This window comes from Girardinichthys multiradiatus, chromosome 19 (genome assembly GCF_021462225.1).
Source record: "Girardinichthys multiradiatus isolate DD_20200921_A chromosome 19, DD_fGirMul_XY1, whole genome shotgun sequence".
Taxonomy (NCBI): domain Eukaryota; kingdom Metazoa; phylum Chordata; class Actinopteri; order Cyprinodontiformes; family Goodeidae; genus Girardinichthys; species Girardinichthys multiradiatus.
The window spans coordinates 35,374,785-35,401,680 of NC_061811.1; the positions used below are offsets into that span (position 1 = coordinate 35,374,785).

Sequence of the window (26,896 nt, forward strand, 5' to 3'; positions counted from 1 at the left end):
ATGTATTATTACTACAGACATGACATTGTAATTATAGGTAGTGCACTGTTTGATTACAAGTTGCCATGACCTTGCTTGATGGCCATGACAAAAAATGGAGATATACAGGTTAAAAGTAAAAGCAACAATGTTTAACAAATAATGAAAATAGATAACAAAATAAAGAAAACCATGAGATTTGATGATCACCAATCAGTAACAACGGAGGTTATGTGTGGATGCATGTATAATGTGGTGAAGTAAGTAAAATCTACGTGAGCCTCTTTTTAGTTTTATGAACACCCTCTGTATATTTTATGTTTTATCATTAAATCAAACAACTAAAAATGTGTATATAGTTTTAGAAAAATGTCAAATTATGAGAAGAAAAAAAAAAAGTATTTCTTTAATAAAAAGTGCAATATTTATGGAAAATGAAGAAAGAACATTTGTGCTATTCTGTTTTGGAAATTCTATGCAAATATAGCATAAAAACACACAAAAAATGCAAGAACTAGACTTTTTCTACCTTTTACATTTAAAACATTTCTCAGGTCTCCAACAGTTTTGGCCACTGTGGAGGGTCTAAAGAGCCACAGGTTGCCGACCCCTGATCTAGAACATACAGATGTTAATACGGGTCAGAAGACACAAAATGTATCTGAAATTTTCCTTTAAAATAGCTTAGTCCTGGTATGAATGTCAACATGTTTGTAGACTTACAAGGAATTTATTAAGTGAATAGAATCAAATCACTGTTAAGAGACCAACAGATAAGACCAAAATTATTCATGTCCCAGGCAGACTTAGATTCAAATTTATTTTTATCCACACAAAAAGTGAACACATGAATCTCTGAGAAGATAATTAAACAATTTAAAAACTATTACATTTTGAAAACAAATTTAATAGTTTTAAGCAGTGAATAGTCCCATAACAGAATCTTGCCAAATAAATGGTTTGGCAAGATTAAATCCTCTTGTCCAACCACTCTGAAACATTAACATTACTTCCTGTCAGAAGAAACATGGAGGTAACATTAAAAGATTACTTTAAACCTAAATCTGTCAGGGGTGTGAATACTTTTGCCCTAAATATAACTTAAAGAATTTTAGTGAATCCTACTTGAGACATTTTACTGCGTTTCACTGAAAAACTGGCCAACAGTGTTTTCCATGGAAACACATTTCTACATTAGGCATCTATTACAATGGAGTATTTTCTTTTGGTGTTAAAGAGGCTAAATAACAGAATAAACTATTACAGGAAGCGAAACCAACTAGGGTTTACACATCTCTTTGGTAATGAAGATAATTCTGTTTCTGTTTTACCTGACTTTGTTTGCACAGATATGTGAAGAACTAGCTCAGTTCGCAGAGGGGGAGAGACCACGACCACAAGGATCATCCCCTGTCCAGGAGTATCCTGAGGTGGCAAAACATACTGACAGTGACAAAGAGGTACAGTGCACAAAAATACTGCCAGGTTTGACAAATATGAACATTCAAAGAAAAGAAAAAATTGTTTTAACTTGATTTCCGGGCTGAGCTGAGTTTCGTGCAGACACTTCATTTGTGGGCATTCAGAACAAACTATAACCATTTTATCTGATAACTTGTCAGCACAAGTCATGGGACTATTCTTTTATGATCTCACTGATTATTTTGTTGAGTTCTCAAATATAACAGCTAAAAGAATAGACCTGTGAGCAAGAGTAATTACTATTGCTTGCATGTCCTAAAACAGAACAAAAAAGCAAGAGCAAAATAAAATAAATTACTATAGTACAAAAAGGAACATTCCCAATTTAATATATAAATTAGCAGCCAGGCATATTAAAAATGCATGTTACTAGGGTGTAAACTAGCAAATGTAGGAGATTTTGTGGAACATCAAATCATGTCACGATTTTGAAGTGTTGCTTTTGACTAAATAGTGGATGTGTATTAGGTTTAATGGTGTTTAATTCAGTGGTGTTACCATTTTGTTTTTGTTTTTTTTACAATTAAGTATCAACTTATTTTCTAGCATTTGGTAGGTTGAGATGAGTGAATTGTAAGCAGTGCAGACAGCTTAACATAGGGTGAGTCATGTTTTAACTGAGTCACTGCGGCAATATTTGAGTCAGAGTTGCGTCGATGATAAACACCATACTGAAATATTTTAAAGATAAAAGAAAGAAGAGCAACAAGATCTTTTTAATTGGCACTGTATGTTTTGTTGCAGGATGCCATTTGATTTTGCATTAATTTCTTACTCAGAAGTTGAAATTTCCATAATAATGGAAAAAATAAACAGAAAAGCTCCTAAAAGTCCAAATAGGAATGTCAGTGGTTTTCCCTAATCCCAAATATGGCTGCTGAGTGTTTAAAACATGCCGATAGCTGCTGCACTAAACTGTTTACTTAGGCTTTTTCCTCTCACACAGCTGCACAACCTACTTCAGAGATCATGTTTATTCTTTTAGCTTGTTTTGCTAATAGTAGTAAGTCTGTCACTGGGCACAGCAATTAAGAAATCCCAATGGTTTCCTGATTTATAACTGCAACACTGTCAGGTTGGACTTTTTTCCAGATCTATGTTCCAACCTCTTTCTTTCTAAAGCAAAAATCAGTGTACTCGAACAATCAACCGTTTAGCACAGACAGCCCATAATACTACCAGTGATACTTGTACCGCAGTTTGAGAACCATAATGATAAAAAAGGTTAGTAATCTCATTATAATTAACATAATCCCTGTTTAAGGATTTCTATGTATGATGGGCTAAATTGATATTTGAACACATTTCAAACATTTCTAAAACTATGTTTCTTAGTGTGAAGCAGAGCATGATCCAGACCACAAGGCTGGGACAGGACACAAAGGTAAAAAGTCTGGCCTTGGGTCCATCTTCGAGAGGACCCCGGCTCCAAAAATTAGTAAATCCCAGGTACGACATTTACACCATCTACCCTTTATATGTAGGAATCCATGTAGCAGCTGATAATAATGCAGGTTAAGAAAGAACATTTCTCCTCTTTGTTTTGGATGTGTCTTTAGGAAGCTCAAAGTCCTGAAGGTGGGTTTATTGTGAATACAGCCAAAGACGGATGTGCAGAAGGTCTCGTCTATGGTGGAGGAGGGAAAGATGGGATCTTCATAAAGAAAGTAGTCCCAGAGTCACCTGCTTCAAAAAGTTTAAAAGTGAAAGAAGGTTATATTTTTATTTTCTTATGCAGGCTAATCAGAACTACTTGATTATTAAATATTTGTGTGTCTTTTGCATTGTATTTATAGAGAGCATTGAAAAGTTTCCATGCCCCCTTTTCACACTTTGTCACATTACAACCACAGACTTCAATATATTTTATGCTAGACCAACACAAAGTAGGGCATATAGGTGTGAAGTGGACAAAAATTGAAAATGGTTTTCAAAATGTTTCGCAAATAAATATCTGAAAAGTGTGGCATGCATTTGTATTTCAGTGTCCGGAGTCACAGCTGCAAATCTTTTGGGGTATGTCTCTACCAGCTTCAGACATCCAGAAACTGAAGATTTTCCTTTCCGTTCTTTGTAGAATAACTCAAGCTCAGTCAGGTTGGACGGGAGCATCTGTGAACAGCAATTTTCAGTCTTACCACAGATTCTCAACTGGATTTAGGTCTTTACATTACATTCCAACACATGAATATTTGTTGATCTAAAGTAAACCATTCCATTATAGCTCTGGCTATATGCATAGGGCCGCTGTCTTGGTGAGCATTCTTCTCAGTCTTAAATCTTTAAGCCTCCAGACTTGTTTTCCTGCATGCCTGTTCCCATTAAAAATATAACCTAGACAAAATGATGCTGCCACCACTATTTTCACTGTGGGTTGGTGTGTTCAGAAAAACAATTACTGTATTCATTTTCTGCTATAGCGCTTTGCCTATAGGCTGCAAAGTGAAATTTTGGTCTCATCTGACTAAAATACCTTCTTCCACATTTTTGCTGTGTCCCCCACATCGCTTGTGGTCAACTGCAAACAGGATGCAAACAGGTTCGTGGCTGTGTTTCAACTGAGTTTATTCTAGCCGCTCTTCCATAAAGGCCACATATACAGTACTGTGCAAATGTTTTAGGCAGGTGTGGAAAAATGCTGTAAACAAAGAATGCTTTCAGAAATATAAATGATGATTATTTACTTTTATCAATTTACTAAATGCTAAGTGAGCGAACCCAAACATACAGTCAAAGTCATTAAGAACGATCTTCGGCGTAAAGAGGAACAAGAATTACTGGAAGTGATGGTATGACCCCCCACAGAGCCCTGATCTCAACATCATGGAGTGTGTCTGGGATTACATGAAGAGACGGAAGGATGTGAGAAAGCCTCCATCCACAGAAGATCTGTGGTTAGTTCTCCAAGATGTTTGGAACAACCTACCAGCTGAGTTCCTTCAAAAACTGTGTGCAAGTGAACCTAGAAGAATTGATGCTGTTTTGAAGGCAAAGGGTGGTCACACCAAATATTGTGTAATATAATATAATGATTTAATTTAGATTTCTCTATTGTCCATTCACTGCATTTTGTTGATTGATGAAAATAAATGATTAACACTTCAATTTTTGAAAGCATTCTTTGCTTACCTCTTTTTCCACACCTGCCAAAAACTTTTGCACAGTACTGTATGTTAAAGCTTGGCAACAGATAACCTGAGCTGTGGTTCTTTTCAGCTCCTAATGAGTTATCTTTGGCTGTTTCTCTGATAAAGCTCCCCTTGTGTGGCTGCTCTGTCTAGATGGACAGGCATGTCACATAAAATCCCAATGAAACATATTGAAGTTTGCACTTGCAACATGACAAAATCTGAAACAGTTTCAGGGGCATGAAAGCTTTTATAGGGAACTGCTGTATTCTTGGAAGCCAAAATAGCATGAATGAAATTCGGATTTCTATGTATTTTAGTTCTAATCCTTTTTGCCACAAATGTTTTGAGTTGTATTGTCATTTGTTATGTATTTTTAATTTAATTTCTACAAGCAACTTATACCTCTTATCATATTTTGCCAGACTAACGTAATTTCTTCTTAAGAGGATCTGATCTTTTTTCTTTCTTTCACAGGAGATCAGATTCTGAGTGCCACAGTGTATTTTGACAACATGTCATATGAGGACGCCATTCAGATTTTGGAGCATGCTCAGGCTTACAAATTGAAGCTTTGCCTAAAACGGCAAACGGACATCACAGAGACTGAACCAGCTATCAAATCTGACATTATTCCTGTAACTATTTTCAATTTGTCTGCTCATAATTTTTTTAATGTAATATCTACATTTGATATGTAATTTCTCTTTTGCTCAACAGGAGGAGGAAGTTTCCTCCACAGAGATAAGGGAGCAAGGAAAAACCAGAAGGCGCAGGGATGCTCGCATTTCATGGCCGAAGTTTCCTTCATTTGGAAAAGGACGTAAATCCCGTTTCACAAGGTCTCACAGTTCATCAGAAGCAGATGAGCAGAGAAAGCTTGAGCTTAGTCCTACAACAAGTGACACAGAGTCACCCATAAAATCTCAGGACGCTCTCAAAGGCAAAAAGAAGCATAAAATAAAGCTCTCTGCTCTAACAAAAAGAGGCCGCATAAGTTCATCTGAAGACCAGGACACGGATGCAACGACTGGGCAGATGAGTTGTGATATACAGCAGAAGCAGGAATCAGATACTCTGACACCTGAGTTCCCTGAATACCCCTTAGGAAAAACACTAGAAGTCAATGTACAAGCAGATAAGAAGGCAGAGAAAGGTATAGAGTCTGACCAGAAAAGTCAAACAACAAGCAACACTCAAAACATTCAACACAAGGTGGAACTTATCAGTATGAACAGCGCTTTGAAAACAACAGATCTAACTGTAGCTCTGACTGATCAAGAAAGCCAGTCTGGTACTCCAAAATCCCCGGATGAGAAACAAAAGAAAAAAGAGAAGTCAGAATTAAAAATGAAAATTTTGGGGAAGGATAAATTGCACAAAAAAGAAGCCAAAGCAAAATCCTCACCCAAAAGGCTCAAAACTCTTGGAGCAAGTGTTGACACAGAAGATCTTCCTGAAACAGGAAAATCTGATGTTCTCTCAAGCTCTGAGTCAAAAACCAAACTGCTGGGAGATCAGTCTACGGTCTCCATAAATAATAAAATCCAGAGTAGTGACAGTTCAAAGGTAATCCCATCCAAATCTATTACAGCACAGATAAGTTTACCAAAGGTGGAACTTGGGATATCTGTGCGGAAATCTCCAAAGAAAGGGGATGAAAAAACACAGAAAGGAAAGGACATAAAAAAGAAACAATCCAAAATGTCCAGTCCAAAACTTAAGCAACCTGAAATAGACATAGACATGATGAATATTGCTACCTCAGAAGAAATGCAAAAAGCAAACGATCAAGAATCCACAACTGAAACTGGCCGTGTTTCCATAACACAACTTCCCAAACGTGAAGACATTGAGATTCCAGGTATGGAGGACATGGCTATGAAAACTACAACCACGAGAAAAAAGGAACCTAAAGCTGATTTAAAAATAAGAAAGAAAGAAGGTCAAGCTGAAACAGTGCAAATGTCAATTGACGTTGACAGTGTGAAAGAAGCTGTTTCAAAATTGCCTGGATTTAAGCTGCCTCAAGTTGATATATCTGGAGTGCCTATCCGAGAAGAAATAACTGTCATAGATGCTAATGCTCAACGAATATCTGTAAAAACACCCACAAAAGTAGCAAAACCAAAACAAGAAGATCATTTGATAAGGTCTGACATGACTGCGTCCTCAGAACTCTCCAAAACAATGTTTTTAGCTGAGAACAAGATAGCTTTCGAAAAATATCAAAAGGAAGAAAAAACCGGCCCAACAGAGTGCAAAAAAGAAGAGGAAACTATGGTCTTTAAAAAACAAGATATTGTAATATCTTGTACAGAAGTATCCATTCTTCAAGAAAAAGAATTTAATAGAACAAATGGAAAAATCGAATCTGAATTAGCCGCAACCAAAGAACCACAGAGTACATCCATTAAGCCAAAAGTAACAATGCCTAGCTTTGGGATGTCAGCAAAATCAAGAAGATTGCCTTATATTGGAATTGACTTGCAAAAACAAACTTTCATTCAGGGAAAAGAGCTAAAAACTGAAACAAGTAAAGATGAGAGGCAAACTGGAGAAGTCATATGTGAAGTACCGGAACTTGATGGCATCGAATACATTGACTCAACAGATGAGTCGTCAGTCAAAAAAGATGGTGGTTTGACAAGTTTTGATATGAGTACTCATGCGAAGACATCTGCTATTTTGTTTAGAAGTAAAGAAAATGATGATGAACCTAAAGATGGAAAGAATGAGCTGTTTAAATTTGGAATAACTCCTTCAGACATACCCAGTGGAAAAGAGGATATAGTCTCTGATGAGGTTACAACAAAACCTCTTGACAGAGATGGAAAGAGTACATTTGAATGGCAAGACCTTGACATCTCATTGCCAAAATTAAAAGGAGCAACTGTTGATATTATCACATCCAAGAAAGACACAGCTGTCACAGAAACACAGGTTAAAGGAAGACCAATCCCAGGAGGCCCAGAGAAAGCAATGATCAAAAGCTCAGGTATTGATGTTCCAGAAGAAACAGCAAGGGCAGAAAAACCTGTAATGAAAACAGAACCAGTTGAAACCCAAAGGGAGTCTGATAAGGAAGCAAGCAAATTCGCAAAGTTTGGAATCAAAATGCCAAAAATCAAAGGCCCAGAATTCAACTTGAGCTTGTCAAAGAAAGTTGCACATGACAAACTATCACCTGATACGGCTGAAGGCCCACTCCTAGGAGTATCTGAGATAGATGTTACACCTGGAAAGATAAATGCATCTTTTCTAAAGCAAAAGATGGAGTTAGAAAAAGCCGGAGTAGAAGTTAAACCTTTGCAGACTAAAGGTGAATATGAACAAAAAGGCAAAATCAAAATGGCAAATTTTGAAATGACATCAACAAAATTAAAAGGTCCTGAAATAAGCGTATCAAAGAAAGATGCAGATTTTATCCTGCCAGAGGCCAAACCTGAGCTCAAACTCATTGAAAGTTTAGAAACTGATGTTAACAAAGATATTTCCGGGCAAAAACAAAAGATAGGGATAGAACAATTTGACCTGAAAATCAAATCACTGCAGAGTGAAGGTGAGGTGAAAGGACACCAGATTAAAATGCCCCAACTGGGAATTGTACTCCCAAAAGTTACAGTTCTTGAGTCAGATATAAGCCTATCAAAGAAAGGAAAAGATCCAACACTGCCAGAAGTTAAAGGAGAAATCAAAGAGCATGACGTTGAAGGAAATAGATCATCTACAAAACTAGATGTTAGGGCTCATGGAATCAAAGTTACAACAAAAAATTTTGAAGGATCATCATCAAAATTTAAAAAGTCCCCTTTTAAAATGCCAAGATTTGGAGCTGCTACCCCAACCCTCAGTAGTAATGTTTCTGACACACAGTCATCTGAAGTTGGTGTTACTATTGACACTGATGTTGGTCCACCTGCTGATGTGAAAACCAAAGCACCTGAAATTGATGGAAGAGCAAGTAAGTTCAAAGTTCCAAAATTTGGAATATCACTCCCAAAACTAAGGGGTCCTGAAACTGGTGCAACCTCATCGAAAAAAGTTGTTGATGTTGATGTCATTTTGCTTGAAGGTGAAGCTGAGGTAAAACTCATTGATGCTGAGCCTGCAGAACCTGGTCTTAGGCTAGAGGGAAAAACTCTGCAGATGGCAGTTCAGCAAGATTTTGATTACTCAGCATCAAAATCTGAAATTATAGTGCTGGTTCCTGAGGCTAAAGAAGTTAAACTGTCACAGGTTGATGGAGAAAAAGGAAATTTTTCATCTCCAGTGGCCCTTAGTGAGATACCTGAACTTGAAATACAGGCTGAGAGTCAACTTCATGGACGAGAAGGAAAGATAAAACTGCCTAGGATGGGAATTACTTTGCCAAAGGTAAAAGGACCAGAATTTCATCTTGGAGTTTCAGGTAAAGCTGTAGATGTCATGGCAGTAGAAGACCAAGAAGACTTGCAAAATACAGAAACCATGCTGCCAGATACTGAAACTAAAGTGGGAATCCCAGTCCCTACAGCAGATGTTAGTCTGGGAAAAGCAGAAATTCTGATCCCCACTGGAAAAGTGGAAGTTGGAAAACCAGAAGTGCACACTCAACCCATACTGGAAGAAACAAGAGGCAGGTTAAAAATGCCAAAGTTGGGAATCACAATGTCAAAAGGAAAAGGGCCCGAAACAACAAAAGATGTAGAGGTGATACATACTGAAAGCAAGAGGGACGCAAAAATACCTGATGCTGATTTCAAGGAACAAGATGTGAAACAATCACCATCACAATTTAACATGCCAACATTCAGATTACCTAAGTTAGGACTTGGCAGCCCTAGTTCCACTACCAGAGCATATCCTTCAGACAAAAATGCCCAAAGAGATGGCATTGACATGGACATTCCTGACGAGGTTCTTGCAGTTACCATTGCTGCATCTAGCACTGATACTGAAGGCCCATTCATAGATATGAAAACTATAGAAGCAGATCATGAAGGAAAAACGCACAGGTTTAAAATGCCAAATCTTGGTTTTTCTGTGCCTCAAATCAAAGTTCATGACTCTGATATAGATGTGACACAACAAAAGACCAAAGCTGAAGACAAGCTCGGTGATGCTGAACAGAAAAACAAAGGTACAGAAGAGGATAGTAAAGCTCCTGATATTAATGTTGTTGAAAAAGACAAACAGAGATCACAAGGGAAATTTAAGATGCCAACCTTCAAGTTACCTAAATTTGGAGTGGCCATCTCAACTACCAATGAAGAACATTCTACTGTGGGCAAATATGTAATTGTAGATGGAGATAACATTGAGATTCCTGAAGCAATTATTGCAATCGACTCCAGAGCTTCCAGCAGTTCCCTTGAAGGTAAATCAGAGGGTGAAAAAATTACTGAAACCAAACATGAAAGCAAAGAGATTGAGTCTAAAATTCCACATCTTGGATTGTCTGGGCCTGACACTGACTTGGGCCTTTCAAGTATTGATATAGATGCAAATATTATAGAAAGAAAAGCTGATGTCAAACTGAATGATGATTTGAACAAATGCTCCTCTGACATAAAAGATCCAGCCCCCATAATCAAAGTGTTAAAAAAGGAAAAAGAAGGATCACCATCCAAGTTTAAGATGCCGACATTCAAGTTACCAAAATTTGGGCTGTCTGCTCAGAGTTCCACTGAAGAAGGAGCTCCTTTGGATGAAGATGTCAAAACAGGAGGAGGTGAAACTACAACTTCTGGAGAAAGTTTTCCAGTTAGCACAGAAGGGACAAGCATTGACATTAAGGATCCACCAGCAGATTTAAAAATGACAGGACCTGAAAATGAGGAAAGAGAAAACAAATTTAAACTGCCAAGTCTTGGTTTTTCAGTATCACAAACCAAAGGACCTGATACTGAAATAAACTTATCCAAGACAGATGTAGATGTTAAAGTACCAGATGTCAAAATGAAAGACAAAGTCCCTGATGAAAAATGTAACATATCTTCTGAAGTGGAAGTTAAAGCTCCAGAAGTCAAAGGTATTAAAACAGAAAAAGAAGGTTCACCCTCCAAGTTTAAGATGCCGACATTCAAGTTACCAAAATTTGGGCTATCTGCTCAGAGTTCCACGAAAGAAGTACCTCCTTTGGACAAAGACATCAAAACAGGAGCTAGCAAAACTACAACTTCTGGAGAAGGTTTTCCAGTTAGCACAGAAGGGACAAGCATTGACATTAGGGATCCATCAACAGATTTAAAAATAACAGGAACTGAAAATGAGGAAAGAAAAACAAAATTTAAACCGCCAAGTCTTGATTTTTCAGTATCACAAACCAAAGGACCTGATACTGAAATAAAGTTATCCAAGACAGATATAGATGTTACAGTACCAGATGTCAAAATGGAAGTCAAAGTCCCTGATGAAAAATGTAGCATATCTTCTGAAGTGGAAGCTAAAGCTCCAGAATTCAAAGGTATGAAAACAGAAAAAGAAGGTTCACCCTCCAAGTTTAAGATGCCGACATTCAAGTTACCAAAATTTGGGCTATCTGCTCAGAGTTCCACAAAAGAAGTACCTCCTTTGGACAAAGACCTCAAAACAGGAGCTAGCGTAACTACAACTTCTGGAGAAGGTTTTCCAGTTAGCACAGAAGGGACAAGCATTGACATTAAGGATCCACCAGAAGATTTAAAAATAACAGGAACTGAAAATGAAGGAAGAGGAAGAAAATTTGAACTGCCAAGTCTTGGTTTTTCAGTATCACAAACCAAAGGACCTGATACTGAAATAAACTTATCCAAGACAGATGTAGATGTTACAGTACCAGATGTCAAAATGGAAGTCAAAGTCCCTGATGAAAAATGTAGCATATCTTCTGAAGTGGAAGCTAAAGCTCCAGAAGTCAAAGGTATGGAAACAGAAAAAGAAGGTTCACCCTCCAAGTTTAAGATGCCGACATTCAAGTTACCAAAATTTGGGCTATCTGCTCAGAGTTCCACGAAAGAAGTACCTCCTTTGGACAAAGACCTCAAAACAGGAGCTAGCGAAACTACAACTTCTGGAGAAGGTTTTCCAGTTAGCACAGAAGGGACAAGCATTGACATTAAGGATCCATCAGCAGATTTAAAAATAACAGGAACTGAAAATGAAGGAAGAGGAAGAAAATTTGAACTGCCAAGTCTTGGTTTTTCAGTATCACAAACCAAAGGATCTGATACTGAAATAAACCTATCCAAGACAGATGTAGATGTTACAGTACCAAATGTCAAAATGAAAGACAAAGTCCCTGATGAAAAATGTAACATATCTTCTGAAGTGGAAGTTAAAGCTCCAGAAGTCAAAGGCATTAAAACAGAAAAAGAAGGTTCACCCTCCAAGTTTAAGATGCCGACGTTCAAGTTACCAAAATTTGGGCTATCTGCTCAGAGTTCCACGAAAGAAGTACCTCCTTTGGACAAAGACGTCAAAACAGGAGCAAGTGAAACTACAACTTCTGGAGAAGGTTTTCCAGTTAGCACAGAAGGGACAAGCATTGACATTAAGGATCCATCAGCAGATTTAAAAATAACAGGAACTGAAAATGAAGGAAGAGGAAGAAAATTTGAACTGCCAAGTCTTGGTTTTTCAGTATCACAAACCAAAGGATCTGATACTGAAATAAACCTATCCAAGACAGATGTAGATGTTACAGTACCAAATGTCAAAATGAAAGACAAAGTCCCTGATGAAAAATGTAACATATCTTCTGAAGTGGAAGTTAAAGCTCCAGAAGTCAAAGGCATTAAAACAGAAAAAGAAGGTTCACCCTCCAAGTTTAAGATGCCGACGTTCAAGTTACCAAAATTTGGGCTATCTGCTCAGAGTTCCACGAAAGAAGTACCTCCTTTGGACAAAGACGTCAAAACAGGAGCAAGTGAAACTACAACTTCTGGAGAAGGTTTTCCAGTTAGCACAGAAGGGACAAGCATTGACATTAAGGATCCATCAGCAGATTTAAAAATAACAGGAACTGAAAATGAGGGAAGAGAAAAAAAATTTAAACTGCCAAGTCTTGATTTTTCAGTATCACAGACCAAAGGACCTGATACTGAAATAAAGTTATCCAAGACAGATGTAGATGTTACAGTACCAGATGTCAAAATGGAAGTCAAAGTCCCTGATGAAAAATTTAACATATCTTCTGAAGTGGAAGCTAAAGCTCCAGAATTCAAAGGTATGAAAACAGAAAAAGGTTCACCCTCCAAGTTTAAGATGCCAACATTCAAGTTACCAAAATTTGGGCTATCTGCTCAGAGTTCCACGAAAGAAGTACCTCCTTTGGACAAAGACATCAAAACAGGAGGAGATGAAACTACAATGTCCTATGAGGTCATTGCAGGTAGCACAGAAGGACCAAAGTTTGAAATTAGGGGTCCATCTGTAGAGTCTAAAACAGAGGGAAGTGAACGTGAACGAGAAGAAAAAAAGTTTAAGTTGCCAAGTCTTGGTTTTTCTGTTACACAAACCAAAGGGCCAGACATGGATTTAAGTTTGAAGACAGATAGAGATGTGACACAACCAGAGCTTAAAGCTAAAGTCAAAATTCCCGATGATGAGCTGAAAATAATCTCTACAGAAACAGAAACTAAAGGACCTGACATTCAAGTTGTTTCAAAGGATAATGATGGATCACCATCCAAATTTAAGATGCCAACTTTTAAATTCCCCAAATTTGGGGTTGCAACTCCAAGTTCCACTGAAGAAGTACCTTCTGTTGACAAAGATCTCAAAACAGGGGGATGTGAAACTACAGCTTCAGAGGAGGTACTTAGAGTTACTGTAGAAGGACCAAATATTGAAATTAAGGGGACATCAGTTCATATAAATACTGTCGGAAGTGAACATGAAGGAAAGGAAGAGAAGTTCAAACCTCCATGTCTGAGTTTTTTAGTACCACAAGCCAAAGAGCCTGATACTGATTTGAGCTTAAAGACAGATATAGATGTTACACTACCAGCAGTGAAAGCTGAAGTCGAACTCCCTGATGACAAATTAAACAAATCTTCTGTTGAAGTTGAAACTAAAGCACTTGAAAACAAAAATATAAGAAAGGATAAAGATGGATCACCATCCAAATTTAAAATGCCAGGTCTTGATTTTTCAGTATCACAAACCAAAGGACCTGATACTGAAATAAAGTTATCCAAGACAGATGTAGATGTTACAGTACCAGATGTCAAAATGGAAGTCAAAGTCCCTGATGAAAAATTTAACATATCTTCTGAAGTGGAAGCTAAAGCTCCAGAATTCAAAGGTATGAAAACAGAAAAAGAAGGTTCACCCTCCAAGTTTAAGATGCCAACATTCAAGTTACCAAAATTTGGGCTGTCTGCTCAGAGTTCCATGAAAGAAGTACCTCCTTTGGACAAAGACATCAAAACAGGAGGAGATGAAACTACAATGTCCTATGAGGTCATTGCAGGTAGCACAGAAGGACCAAAGTTTGAAATTAGGGGTCCATCTGTAGAGTCTAAAACAGAGGGAAGTGAACGTGAACGAGAAGAAAAAAAGTTTAAGTTGCCAAGTCTTGGCTTTTCTGTTACACAAACCAAAGGGCCAGACATGGATTTAAGTTTGAAGACAGATAGAGATGTGACACAACCAGAGCTTAAAGCTAAAGTCAAAATTCCTGATGATGAGCTGAAAATAATCTCTACAGAAACAGAAACTAAAAGACCTGACATTCAAGTTGTTTCAAAGGATAATGATGGATCACCATCCAAATTTAAGATGCCAACTTTTAAATTCCCCAAATTTGGGGTTGCAACTCCAAGTTCCACTGAAGAAGTACCTTCTGTTGACAAAGATCTCAAAACAGGGGGATGTGAAACTACAGCTTCAGAGGAGGTACTTAGAGTTACTGTAGAAGGACCAAATATTGAAATTAAGGGGACATCAGTTGATATAAATACTGTCGGAAGTGAACATGAAGGAAAGGAAGAGAAGTTCAAATCTCCAAGTCTGAGTTTTTTAGTACCACAAGCCAAAGAGCCTGATACTGATTTGAGCTTAAAGACAGATATAGATGTTACACTACCAGCAGTGAAAGCTGAAGTCGAACTCCCTGATGACAAATTAAACAAATCTTCTGTTGAAGTTGAAACTAAAGCACTTGAAAACAAAAATATAAGAAAGGATAAAGATGGATCACCATCCAAATTTAAAATGCCAAATTTTAAGTTACCAAAATTTAGGCTTGCTGCTCAAAGTTCCACCGGAGAAGTACTTCCAGGGGTAGGTGAAACTACAATTTCAGAAGAGGTTATTGCAGTTACCACACCAAGCATGGAAATTAAAGGTCCATTGTTAGAGCCAAAAACTGAAGGGAGTGATCGTGAAGGAAAAGGAAAAAAGTTTAAGTTGCCAAGTCTTGGTTTTTCTGTCACAGAGGTCAAAGGGGCTGACACTGAGCTAGGGTTATCAAAGAGAGAAGTAGATGTCACATTGCCTGAAGTCAAAACTGAAGTCAAATTCCCTGATGATGATCTGAAAAACACTTCTACTGCAATAGAAGCTAAAGAACCTGAAATCAAAACAGTGGTGAAGGAAACTGATGGTTCACCATCTAAATTTAAAATGCCTGCATTCAAGTTGCCAAAATTTGGGCTTGCTACTCAAAGCTCCACAGGAGAAGGTCCTCAGTTGGACAAAAAGGAAGAAGATGAGGCTGAACTGAAAAACACTGTTACTGCAATGGAAACTAAGGCACCTGAGATAAAGGTCGTATCAAAGGACAGTGATGGATCACCATCCAAATTTAAAATGCCAACATTCAAGTTACCAAAATGTGGTCTTGCTACTCAAAGTTCCAATGAACAAGTACCTGCCTTGGACAAAGATGTCAAAACAGTGAAAGGTGATAGTACAACTTTGGAGAAGGTTCTTACAGTTACCACAGAAGAACCGAGCATTGAAAATAAGGATTCATCCATAGATTTAGAGTGTTCAGAAACTGATAATGAAAGAAGAGGGCATACATTTAAACTGCCAAGTCTTGGTTTTTCAATGGCAAAAGCCAAAGGGCCTGAAACTGGAATTACCTTATCCACAACAAATGTAGATGTCACTGTACCAGAAGTCAACGCTGAAGTTCCGTTGTCAGATGCAAAAATTAAACAACCTTCTGTGCAAATGGAAATTAAGTCTCCAGACACAGCTTATTCAGGTGAGATCGAAGCTGTATCAGAAGTTAAAATGTCTAAAATTACCCTACCCAAATTTGGAGTTACAACCCCACATCTCAGTGTGGAAATACCTGATGTGACCAAAGAGAAAAGAATTGATGTAGAACCTAATGTTGATATTAAACCAATAGATGTAAATGCTGAAGAATGGGAACAAAAGAAATATCAAGACAAAGTTGAAGTCCAGCTATCCAGTGCTGAGGCAAAAGGAGAAGATGTCCCTACTGTTGAGTTTGAAGGTAAAATAAAACGACTAAATTGGACTTTTCCAAGCATCTCATTTTCAAGAACTGGTGGTAAGGCCCCTGATGTTGATGTCAACATTGAAACACCTAAAGCTGGCGTAACACCAACAGAGAGCAAAATCTGCCTGCCAGAAGCTGATGTCAAAGAATCTCCAAGGGTCCCCACACTAGAAGCCTCCCCAGCTGCAGAATCTGACACAAACTTAAAGAAAAGTAAGTTTTCGCTTCCCAAGTTTTCATTTTCAAAGTCAAGCATGAAAGAGCCTGAAGTAAAAGCTAAGCTCCCAGATCGCGGAGTAAAAATTGAACATGTTGATACCAAACTGATAACAGAGGTCAAACTCTCTGCAGACGAAGACAAAAATGATTCAACAGGTTTTGAAACAGCAGCTTCTGAGGCTAAGGTCAAATCTAAAGATGCAAAAGGCTCACCATCAAAATTCAAAATGCCAACTCTGAAAATGCCAAGATTTGGCAGTGCATCTTATGAGGTCACAACAGAGACACGGAGCACAGACAAAATAGCTGAAGGTGATGGAAGTCACCCTGGGGAAGATCCTACTGTCATCTTCAAGGGGCCAAAGATTGATGTTAAAACAGATGCCTCCAAATTGGTACAACCAGATCATGAAACCCTAAACACAGAAAGTGATAGTGCGGTTCATGGATCTCCAAGTAAATTCAGACTGCCTGCCTTTAAAATACCACGACTGAGTCTTTCAAGATCTAAACCTGAAGATGAATCTGCCCATGCTGAGCATGAAAAGAGTGAAGATCAACTGGAAATGAAGATTGAGCAAAAAGAAGAAAATATATCACCAAAACTGGCTATAACATCATTTGGTGACATCCTTAAGTCTACTGATGTTGACATTGATGTTCGAAAATTTGACCAAAACCTTGAAACCTCAACGGAATCTCATGAACCAGTTGTACCCGTCACAAAGCACACAGATGCAAAGGACAAGGAGGCAAAATCCAAGCAAGATACTACCAAAAGTCCAGAGAGCTCAGGTTGGTTTAAGTTCCCCAAGTTTGGCTTGTCTTCCCCAGTGGAGCAACAAAAGATTCTTGACAAGGTAGAGCAAATAAAAGACAGCAGCCCAGTAGGGGAAACGAGGGATGAGGAAGGAAGTCCAACGTTTTCTGTCCAGTCATCGGATGCTTTTGCTGATATAAGCTCTACAATCACAAGTGAGCCTGCAGGCTCATTCTTACCTTCCCCAACCAAGGTGATGATCAAAAACATGGATGACAGTGCAGCTGCTGGACTTGGAGAGATGCACGGTGGCATCATGACTTCCACCACAAGGACTGAGCTGATCACAGAAGTGGCCAATTTGCCTGAGAAGATCACTATTTTGTCTTCTGGTGTTTCATCGTCTTCTGAAGATACAATTAGACTAAAGTCTGGAAAAATACATATCATTACATCAAACATACAAGCTACTCCAGAATCACAGCATGCCAAGTTACTTACTGCTGTCCAAATCCAATCAGCTGAAGGCCTTGCTTTACAGTCAGAGGTAGATGAAGCTTCACCGTGGACGGTCCAAGATCCTCTAAGCGCCCCGAGAACAGTGTTTGAAAAACACTTGATTCAAGAAACGTCAACGGAAAGAAGTGAGAGCAAAGAGACGCTGGTAATAACAAAACAAATCACCCATGTATTTGGCACCACAGAACCCATCTCAGGGGAGACAGCATCATCAATTCAAAGGCTCAAAGATTCTGTGCACTCTGAGAAAATGAGGTTCTTTGATGAGGCTGAGAAGTGAAAGAAGAATTTGAATTTGTGCTTACAGATACAACTCCCTGTTGTGTTCCATCATAAAAGAAGGGCTTAGAATTTCACCACCTGAAGTTAAAAACAAAGAACGACTGGCAACTGGAAGAGGGACCAATTAAACAATCACAGAAAGTTATTTGTTAGTATCCATGTATTGCCATAACAATGTGATGCCGAGTTGCATGTTTATTGAGCTATATAGAAATGTATTGCTATAGCAAAGTGCAACTGTAACAGTTATAATGTGGCCATTCTGTTAATAAGCTAGTTAAGTGATTCTCTTCATTACATAATATGTATTTGCTTTACAATAAAAGGTATTTGTGATATGGTAGCATACACCTTGCAAAAGTATTGATACCCAATATATTTTCACTTAATTGTTCACATTTCATCACATTACAACTACAGAATTCAGTGGGTTTATGGGTATTTTATGTGATAGGCACAAAGTAGGCTAAAATTGGTTTTCAAATTAACAAATAAATATTAATAAATACACTTCTGAAAATGCGACATGTTTATTACCACCACTAACAGCGCTTTAACACAGATTTGGTACAGTTTGAGAGAGGAGAGTAACTATATTTAGCTGAGCTTAAAAACAATCACAGATGATTGGTTATTTGCTGAAATGTGTTTGAACAAACTGAGCTATTTAAAATATTTTAATTTATCTATTCCACCAAATCAAAGTTTATAGTATTCTCATTCTTAATAAAAAATATAAACATTTTATATCTTTGGTCTGTGTTAAAATCCAAGAATTTCTTGGAGCCCCTTGTTGGTTTGGGGTCCTTAAGCAGTGGCTTAATTTGCTTATGCCTTGGGCAGGCTCTGTATGAGCCTCTGGATTCGCTTCTCTGATTAATGCAAACATTTTTATTTGTAAAGAAAATGAACATATGTTAAAAATAAACAACTGCTAAATAAACAATGTATCTTGTTTCTTCCCCTTCACTGTTATGTGCTACTTTTTGCTTATCAAATGAAAACCCAATGAAGTACACAGAGGTTTGGGGTTATGATGTTGCAAAACAGGAAAACCTTCAAGGGTTGTAAATTCTTTTGCAAGGCACTCTGTGTAAAATGATTCCTGTCAATTTGTACTTTTCAACACTGTTCATGTCACTTTCCATAATTTGTAGGGTGATCACTATAGCATTCAGTTAAAAGATCTGCTCTGAGAATGTTGCTAATATTCCAAAGTATGTTCACATTTAAGACACTATAATGCTTAAAGTAGAAAATATTTACAGCAGAGAAACCTATATACAAGTAAAAAAATAAATGTACAGGAATTATCCCTATAGTGTGACTACACCTGATGTGTAAAGGAACAATACCAATGCAAAGCTGAAGTGAAATGTTCATTGTAAAACTTGTAAAAGTGCCCTGCTATAATCACACTTGTAACAAATCACTGTGCAGAACCTAATTTGCCATGATGTACACTAAAACTTTCCAGGCCATGTATATAGCTTCTAGAAACCTTGTTATTTTTTGGTCACTGCCCTTGTTTGTATCCTGATAGGCTATAATATACTGTAACTGAATGTATTTGAAAAGTTACACACAATAAACAATAAGTAATAGTAAAGTGAATATAAAACATTTACTAAGTTTGCTGATTGATACATTTGTTTTTTATAAGCTCTTTGATTCTTGCTTTGTTTCTTTCTGATACAAAATTACATTGACACTCCTCAAACTATTCACCCCTAAGATATAATAAAACCCTTCAATTTACAGCGCCAACCAACCACATGTATTGTTTGCAGTCCTGAAAAAGATGTGTAAAAAAGTAAAAATAAATTTGTGTTTTATTGCACTAGCATACATCGCATTAAAAATCCAAACCTTTAATTTTACTACATTTCCTGAATAGGGAAAATATCTATGTTAAGAAATATTTGTTTTCGACAAAATCACCAGTGGCACAATTATAGCTAACCCTACTGTAAATACTTTACACAACCTCCTTTAGCCAGTAAGATAGCACTTAAGTCTTCTTCTACAATATTTCAAAAGGTTGGAGCAGACAGAGGAAGGTGAACTTGAACCATAAATATTTGCTCAATCTGTCAAGATCTTTCTGATACCTGGATCATCTTCTCTTCCTCTTACCCCACAGGTTTTCTATCTCACTTAGGTCTGGAGACTGAGATGGCCATGGAATAAGATTAATTTTGTATCTATCAAATCATTTCTGTGTTGCTTTGGTCACATGTTTGGATGATTTTCCTGCTGAAAGACCCAGTAATTACCCTTTATCAGTTTCCTGTTAGAATCCACAAAGTTTTTATCTACAATGTCCTGGTATTTCAAAGAGTGCAAGATGCCATGTCGTCTAACAATGCTGAAAAGGGCCTATGGAGGACAAATAGACCCACGGCATCACAGATCCTTCACTTAAAGGGCGCATTTACACTGCTTATCCGGTCAAGGGATTGGTAAAACTGAGAAAATTCACACCTTCAGTTGGCCTGGTTTGCTTTCATACAGAGCTATTTTTGACTGGACTAAACAAAATCATGGAGTTGCAACGGATTGTTCCGTGGACAGTGTTCCTCCAGTATTGTGCTGATTGAGAAAAAAGAAGGAAAACATAGAACTGGGCCCTTCAACCATCAAATTATATTTAAGAACGTTTTTTTTTTTTTCAAAATAGGCCTCTTTGTGAAGAAAAATGTAAGCCTTATATTTACTTTACAATAAAGTTATATAAATAATAAAAAATACTTTTTATTTACATCGTTGGTAATTATTTCACAAGTATTTTTCTTCATGGTCATGGCTGAACATTATGAATTTATTTTGTCTCTCCACCTTAGTGTAGAGAAATTGCTTAGCAGGGTAAACACTGCTATAATAGTGGATGTACTATTACCCTATAGTAGTAGTCCATCAAGTACTGGTCTTCAACAGCTAGTTAAAATCTGAAATAACAGCATATAACCCAATATTGGAGAGTAGTATGAGAATGTAGCAGAGAGAATGAAAGAGGTCATTATGTCCTCCAGCAGCCTAAGCCTATAGCAGAAACTACAGAGATAGCTCAGGATAACCTAAGCCTCTCAAACTGTAACCTTTTTAAAAAAGGTTTTAAGCCTAGCCTTAAAAGTAGACAGGGTGTCTGCGTCACGGACTAAAACTGGGAGCTGGTTTCACAGGAGAGGAGCCTGATAACTAAAGGATCTGCCTCCCATTCTACTTCTACAGAACTAAAGAGGATTAATGAAAATATACAGAAACAAAACTGTCAGATAATATAGGTGGTATCAGTAAAATGTGGGGGACAACTTATAATGGACTAGATGATGTGTGACACACCTTCAATATTTTGTTTTTGTAATAAGTGATATGTTATTCAGAGTTCATTTTAAACTGTCTATTTAAATGTATGTTGATAACTTTAGTATCCTGACAGAGGCGGAATTATGATCAGAATAAAGTCAGCTGAAACTGGCACTGAGGGCAGCATTGGGTCCTAAGTATGTGTGCATGTGTTGTTTACTAGACCACCACAGGCAGCAGTGTGAAGCACGTCAGACTTATGTGCCTGTTTTCTGTATTCCCAGGTGAACTAAAGCAGTAAAAAGTTGTCATTAGAGAAACAAGAAGGAAATAAGTTATTTTCAACTAATATATGCATCAGCGTCTCATATTGTTCGAGTGTGCAACAAAAACAAATCAAATATCTTGGTAATTTTATTAGAGAAGACCTGACAGATGTTGATGATATTAGCAGGCAGTGTTGTATGTACGCTCAGGTAAACATTGTTTGTAAATTCATTTTGTGCTCGCATAAGGTAAAAATCTATTTTTAAAAGCATATTGGATGCCACTCTGTACTTCAAACTTGTGGTCAGACTATACAAAGGCCTAGGTGGCCTTCCACGATACATTGAGAGTGCTTCTGAGAAGACAGAGATGGGGCACAGCAAGTGAGATGTTTGTGACAGCAGGAGTCAGCACTCTGCAGGCTGTGCTTAGAAATCTTATATATAAGTTTATATATTGTTTAAATGAATAAGATAATCAGAGCCTTGGTAAACCTATGGTTGAGCTCTACACAATACCATTCTTGGCTGTGGAGATACTGGTACAGTTGTCTTCTATTAAATTTTAAGTATTTTTCATTATTGCAGATATGTATTTGTGTCATGATGTTGTTTCTTATCCTGTTTTTTTGTTTCTAGCTGGGCCTTGACTGTGAAATAAAGGTTCTATCTATATCTATCTATCAGTTGCACATGCTCATTAATAAAAGTTGGTGAGGTGCAGTGTGCTGATAACAACAGTCTAAATATCAACACCACAAAACGAAACTACATTAATATACCGAACTAATTCTCTTGTTGGGACTAATAAAGAATTACTTATGATAAGTCAGTAATGCACATCAACTACATGCATCCACTCACTGAAATACATTCCTCAGCAGCACCCTTGTTGAATAATAAAACTTTCACCACTAGGTGCCATCATTACCCCATCCAGGCTCAAACTAACAACATAAACACAGTTTAACACTATCTATGGAAGCAAATCGTTACCATATTTCAAATGAAAAAGCATTTTTAGAAATGCTTTTTCATTTTAAGAATGTGGCTGCATTGTTTGACTCATAAATAAAATTAGTAATCAATAATCCTATTTGCATTTGCTTCTTCACGACTGCACATTTTATGCCATAATCAAAAAGAAAACAAAGCAGACATTGCTTTTTTGTTTTCGTGGTCTGCCCGCAAAGTACTGCCCAGAACTCGAAAACGAAAAAGCATTCCGAGCTGCGGGCGCAGAAGAGTGACGTCAGCAGCCGCTCTTCCTCAGCTCTCTGCTGACCGAGCTACCCATCTTGTTCGGTGGGAGGCGCTGTGCACGTCTGCATTGCATTACATTGCAAACGTGCCGAGAAATTGATTGAATTGCAGCAGGACCGAGCTCCATTTGTGGCAGTGGCAGGCAGAACTGGTAGTTCCGGTGGCATCCTCATGGCCTGGGACATCCAGCGTGTTTTTAAGCATTTATTTATAATTTTCTGTGAGTGACAATTCAGAATAGCCTCTCGTGCTCTATAATAAACCGGCTGTTTGTGCAATAAATCGTCATCCTTTCAACATGTCACACATACACATAGTGCTATTTATTTTCCATGTCAAGTAAATACAATCACCTTATGTTATGGGTCTAAAGCTGTTTATTAAATAATAATCAATAATGAAATCATTATTTAAAGGTAACAGGCTATAACAATAATGACAACCCATTTGCCGATAATCAGCATCAGCTTCCACAAAAACAGCGGCAACCGCATTGGCAAGCTTTTACGGCCGGTCTGGCACCTTCTGGCATCCTCGCGGAATCCCGTGCCACCGTGCGGCAGACTGTGGCAGTTCCGGTGGCAGCTTCGGTGGCAGGCTGTGGCAGAACTACCAGTTCTGCCTGCCACTGCCACAAATTGAGCTCGGCCCTGCTGCAATTCAATCAATTTCTCGGCACGTTTGCAATGTAATGCACTGCAGACGTGCACAGCGCCTCCCACCGAACAAGATGGGTAGCTCGGTCAGCAGAGAGCTGAGGAAGAGCGGCTGCTGACGTCACTCTTCTGCGCCCGCAGCTCGGAATGCTTTTTCGTTTTTGAGTTCTGGGCAGTACTTTGCGGGCAGACCACGAAAACGAAAAAGCAATGTCTGCTTTGTTTTCTTTTTGATTATGGCATAAAATGTGCAGTCGTGAAGAAGAAAATGCAAATGCAAATAGGATTATTGATTACTAATTTTATTTATGGGTCAAATAATGCAGCCACATTCTTAAAATGAAAAAGCATTTCTGGAAATGCTTTTTCATTTTCAAATTTTACATTTCAAATTGAATTTTGGTATCTATTTGCTGGGGTACATTTTGAAAAATAAATCTCAAATGTCTTTTTCTTTTTCATTTTAATTAAGTGAAAGAATGAGCAGTCTTGAAGAAGAAAATTAAAATGCAAATAGGATTATTGATAACTAATTTCATTTATGAGTCAAACTATGCAGCCACATTCTTAAAATGAAAAAAGCATTTCTGAAAATGCTTTTTCATTTGAAATATGGTAACGATTTGCTTCCATAGATATCACTGTGAAATGTCCATATCCAGCAACAAGCGTGAGCCAGTCATTTGATTCAGGTTTGTTGGAGAGGGTATGCATCTAAAAGTTGCAGGATAGCAGCTCTGGAGGATGTACTTTGGCCCCCTGTAGTGTGTGATCCTTTCAGTCGTGAAACCAAAAATCTGCGCTTAGTGTGAACTCCTTTCCAAGTCTGTGAAGATTGTGAAAGTTGTATAGTGTCCCCAGCAAGCGTTCATTCAGCTTGTTGTGGTGTTTCTTGGCATGTCATGCATGTTGCTTTGACTCCCTACCGTTTCAATTAGGTGCCACTTTGACCTAATGCTTAATGGTGTCCTTTTCATTTGTGAGCAGTATTGTGCTGGTGTGGGATTCTGCCAAACCCGAGTCTTCTTTTTAGATAAAGGAGCTCTAAAGCTGGGGACACACTACATGACTTTCACAGATAGCAAAAAGACTTGGAGTTCCCACTAACATACTGGTTTTAGCAGATTTTTGTTTCACAACTGAAAGACTTAAGATCACAACTGAACACATAGAACTCGAAGGGGGCCATTTTGAAGGATAAGATGAAGTGAAAGCAATATAATTTAAAAATACTTTATTTATCTCAGAAGAGGATATGGCCACATCTCCACGAAGCCGACGACTGTATCCGCAGAGAGAATTTCCACCATAAAGATAAACTCACACGAAGCCAGAGGAGCTGTAATAGGTGGTGTAATACGTATGCCACGCCTGTGAGTGGCGCGCTAACGCTACCACAGAAGTAAACAACTTTTGCATGTGGGTTAAGTGTTTAACTTGTTTTTTCATGTCAGATTGATAGTGGGTTTTGTAACAACTTTTAGTGCTGGTTTTATTCTAAACATGTTAATTCTTCTAACTTTATAGAAATTGAATTTATGATAACTTTATTCTTTTTTTTTTAGAAAACATTGAATTCAGAGATATATTTATTTTCCTACTAAACCACTAGGGGCATTTTTTTTTCTCAAAGAAGAGTATTTGTGTCTTTACGTTCAATATCTGAATTTGATTTATTTTAATAAGGCCCTTCATTATACACTGTATTTTAGTCTTTAACATCGGAGTGTCTCTCTCTGTTGTTTTATTGTTGCTTTTTCTTATACCTCTTTTTTTTATCACCTTTGATTATAATAACTTAGTTGATAGCCTGTATTATGCAGACTGTTGTTTTGTGTATATGTTCTATTGATCTTAAAGAAAAAAACGGCTGGCAGCTGATGTTGTGACCCAGATCTCTCCGTGTCAGCAACACGCGTTTGCAGTAGGATCAGTCAACAGTTCTCATAACCTGACTGCGTACAGATTCAACAAAAAAAATGTAAACATGACCAAGGTTTGCTCGGGTCGGTTCTGCTCACACACCTGCAGACTTGTAAATAACATCATGTCCTAATAGGGAATTTTCCCTCACTGAATACATTTGTTCTGAGTTTGGATTTTTGTAGAAATTTCATTTAACGGCTTTATGCTACTTTAATAAGGGAAATTTATTTGAAAGGGTGCCAGTGAATGTGGCAGCAAAGCACAGCCTCTTTTGTCCTACATGATGTGTGGCATTGAAATTCCGCCCCAGGAAGCATTACTGCAAATGTACACTAGAGGGAGACATAGCTCATAACCCGTTTTAAAAACATGCCCATGAGGTATCGGGTCTAGTAAAATATAGACCAAATATGACTATTTCCTTGTTACAGTCGCAGTTGTTTTTGTCTTCGAGTAGGTTAGTTAGTGACGTAGACGGAAAATGTAAAATAAATTCGCATATCCAAGCTTTAAAATTAGGAAACCTATTAGGGAATTATTGCCAATACTGATTTCGAGGAATTTCTTATAGGCTAATAACGAGTTCAATCCTTTTCAAATGTTGCGTTCACGTGTACGTCGTATTTTTTACGTTGGTAGGGGTGGTATTACTCTAAGCCTTAGCAATGTAGAATTCAAATGTGGCCTTTCAGTCTCAGTTCTTGTTAAGCATTGAGCTGAGCATTAAGAGTGCCAGATTGATACCATGCATATTTGGACATGTCAACCATGTCTTTCTTTTTTGGAAAAACACTGTGAATGTACATTTACAAACATAAATGTATTTCATTTATATTTCTGAAAAAAAGTAATCATTGAGAGCTAGTGGAATCGAAGCCAAATGCCTTGTTTGTGCGCACAAACCTGGCAAATAAATCTGATTCTCACTCCAATGGGGTGAATTCAGGTATATTAGGTTTTTGTGATTACAACTCCTGAGTACTATTTTCTTTAAAGATTAACACAACATGTGACACATCTTTTAATTCTTTGAGATGTTGAATCATTTTATACAAAAATAAATAAGTGTATGTGATATTTGTGAAAGGATGGCTAATTTTAAGTGACATATTTGGCCATTGGGATAGTATGTTTTATCATATTTAATGTACACAAGTCCTTTGTCAAACCTTATTGGTGGGAAATCATCTGACCACACAGTTGAGACGGCATAAAAACAAGTCTCTCACTACATCTACTTAAAAGTTGCCTTTAGAAGACATTTCTGTGATTCTGTGTTGATATGTTTGTTACAAGTCCCACTTTTAATTTGACTTTTAAGTCAAAGTTTAAGTTTAAAGCTGTTCTAAGTTATCGAAACCATGCTATCTTAAAACACTACAATGTATATGGTGATTTGATTGAACAAGAGCATGTGGTAATGGAAAAAAACAATGTATATCGAATTTGATATAAATATTCATTTACACAGATATCCATTCAATCATGTATTTATTTATTGAATTGTGACACTCCTGGCCCTCAATTCTGAACAACTTGTCATCTAACACGTGGAAAAGCGCTCAAATAATGTCCCGAATGAATTCACTACTATAACTTATAAATCCCCACTTTTCCTTATTCAGTGAAAGCAGCACCGGTCACGCTCCACTGCGCATACTCGAAAC

The 26,896-nt window shown here is 37.6% G+C and overlaps 1 protein-coding gene across 1 annotated transcript in view; it reads left to right on the top strand.

The window, feature by feature from the left end:
- Positions 1-19,439, top strand: part of LOC124885086 (protein AHNAK2-like) — a 39,268-nt gene extending 19,829 nt beyond the window's left edge. The window contains exons 3-8 of the mRNA XM_047393282.1: positions 1,329-1,439; positions 2,797-2,910; positions 3,021-3,174; positions 5,067-5,227; positions 5,310-12,612; positions 13,693-19,439. Of these exons, the coding sequence (XP_047249238.1) occupies positions 1,329-1,439; positions 2,797-2,910; positions 3,021-3,174; positions 5,067-5,227; positions 5,310-12,612; positions 13,693-17,810 (11,961 nt within the window). The 3' untranslated portion in view covers positions 17,811-19,439. The remainder of the gene's footprint in view (positions 1-1,328; positions 1,440-2,796; positions 2,911-3,020; positions 3,175-5,066; positions 5,228-5,309; positions 12,613-13,692) is intronic.
- The last annotated feature ends 7,457 nt before the right edge of the window (positions 19,440-26,896 follow it).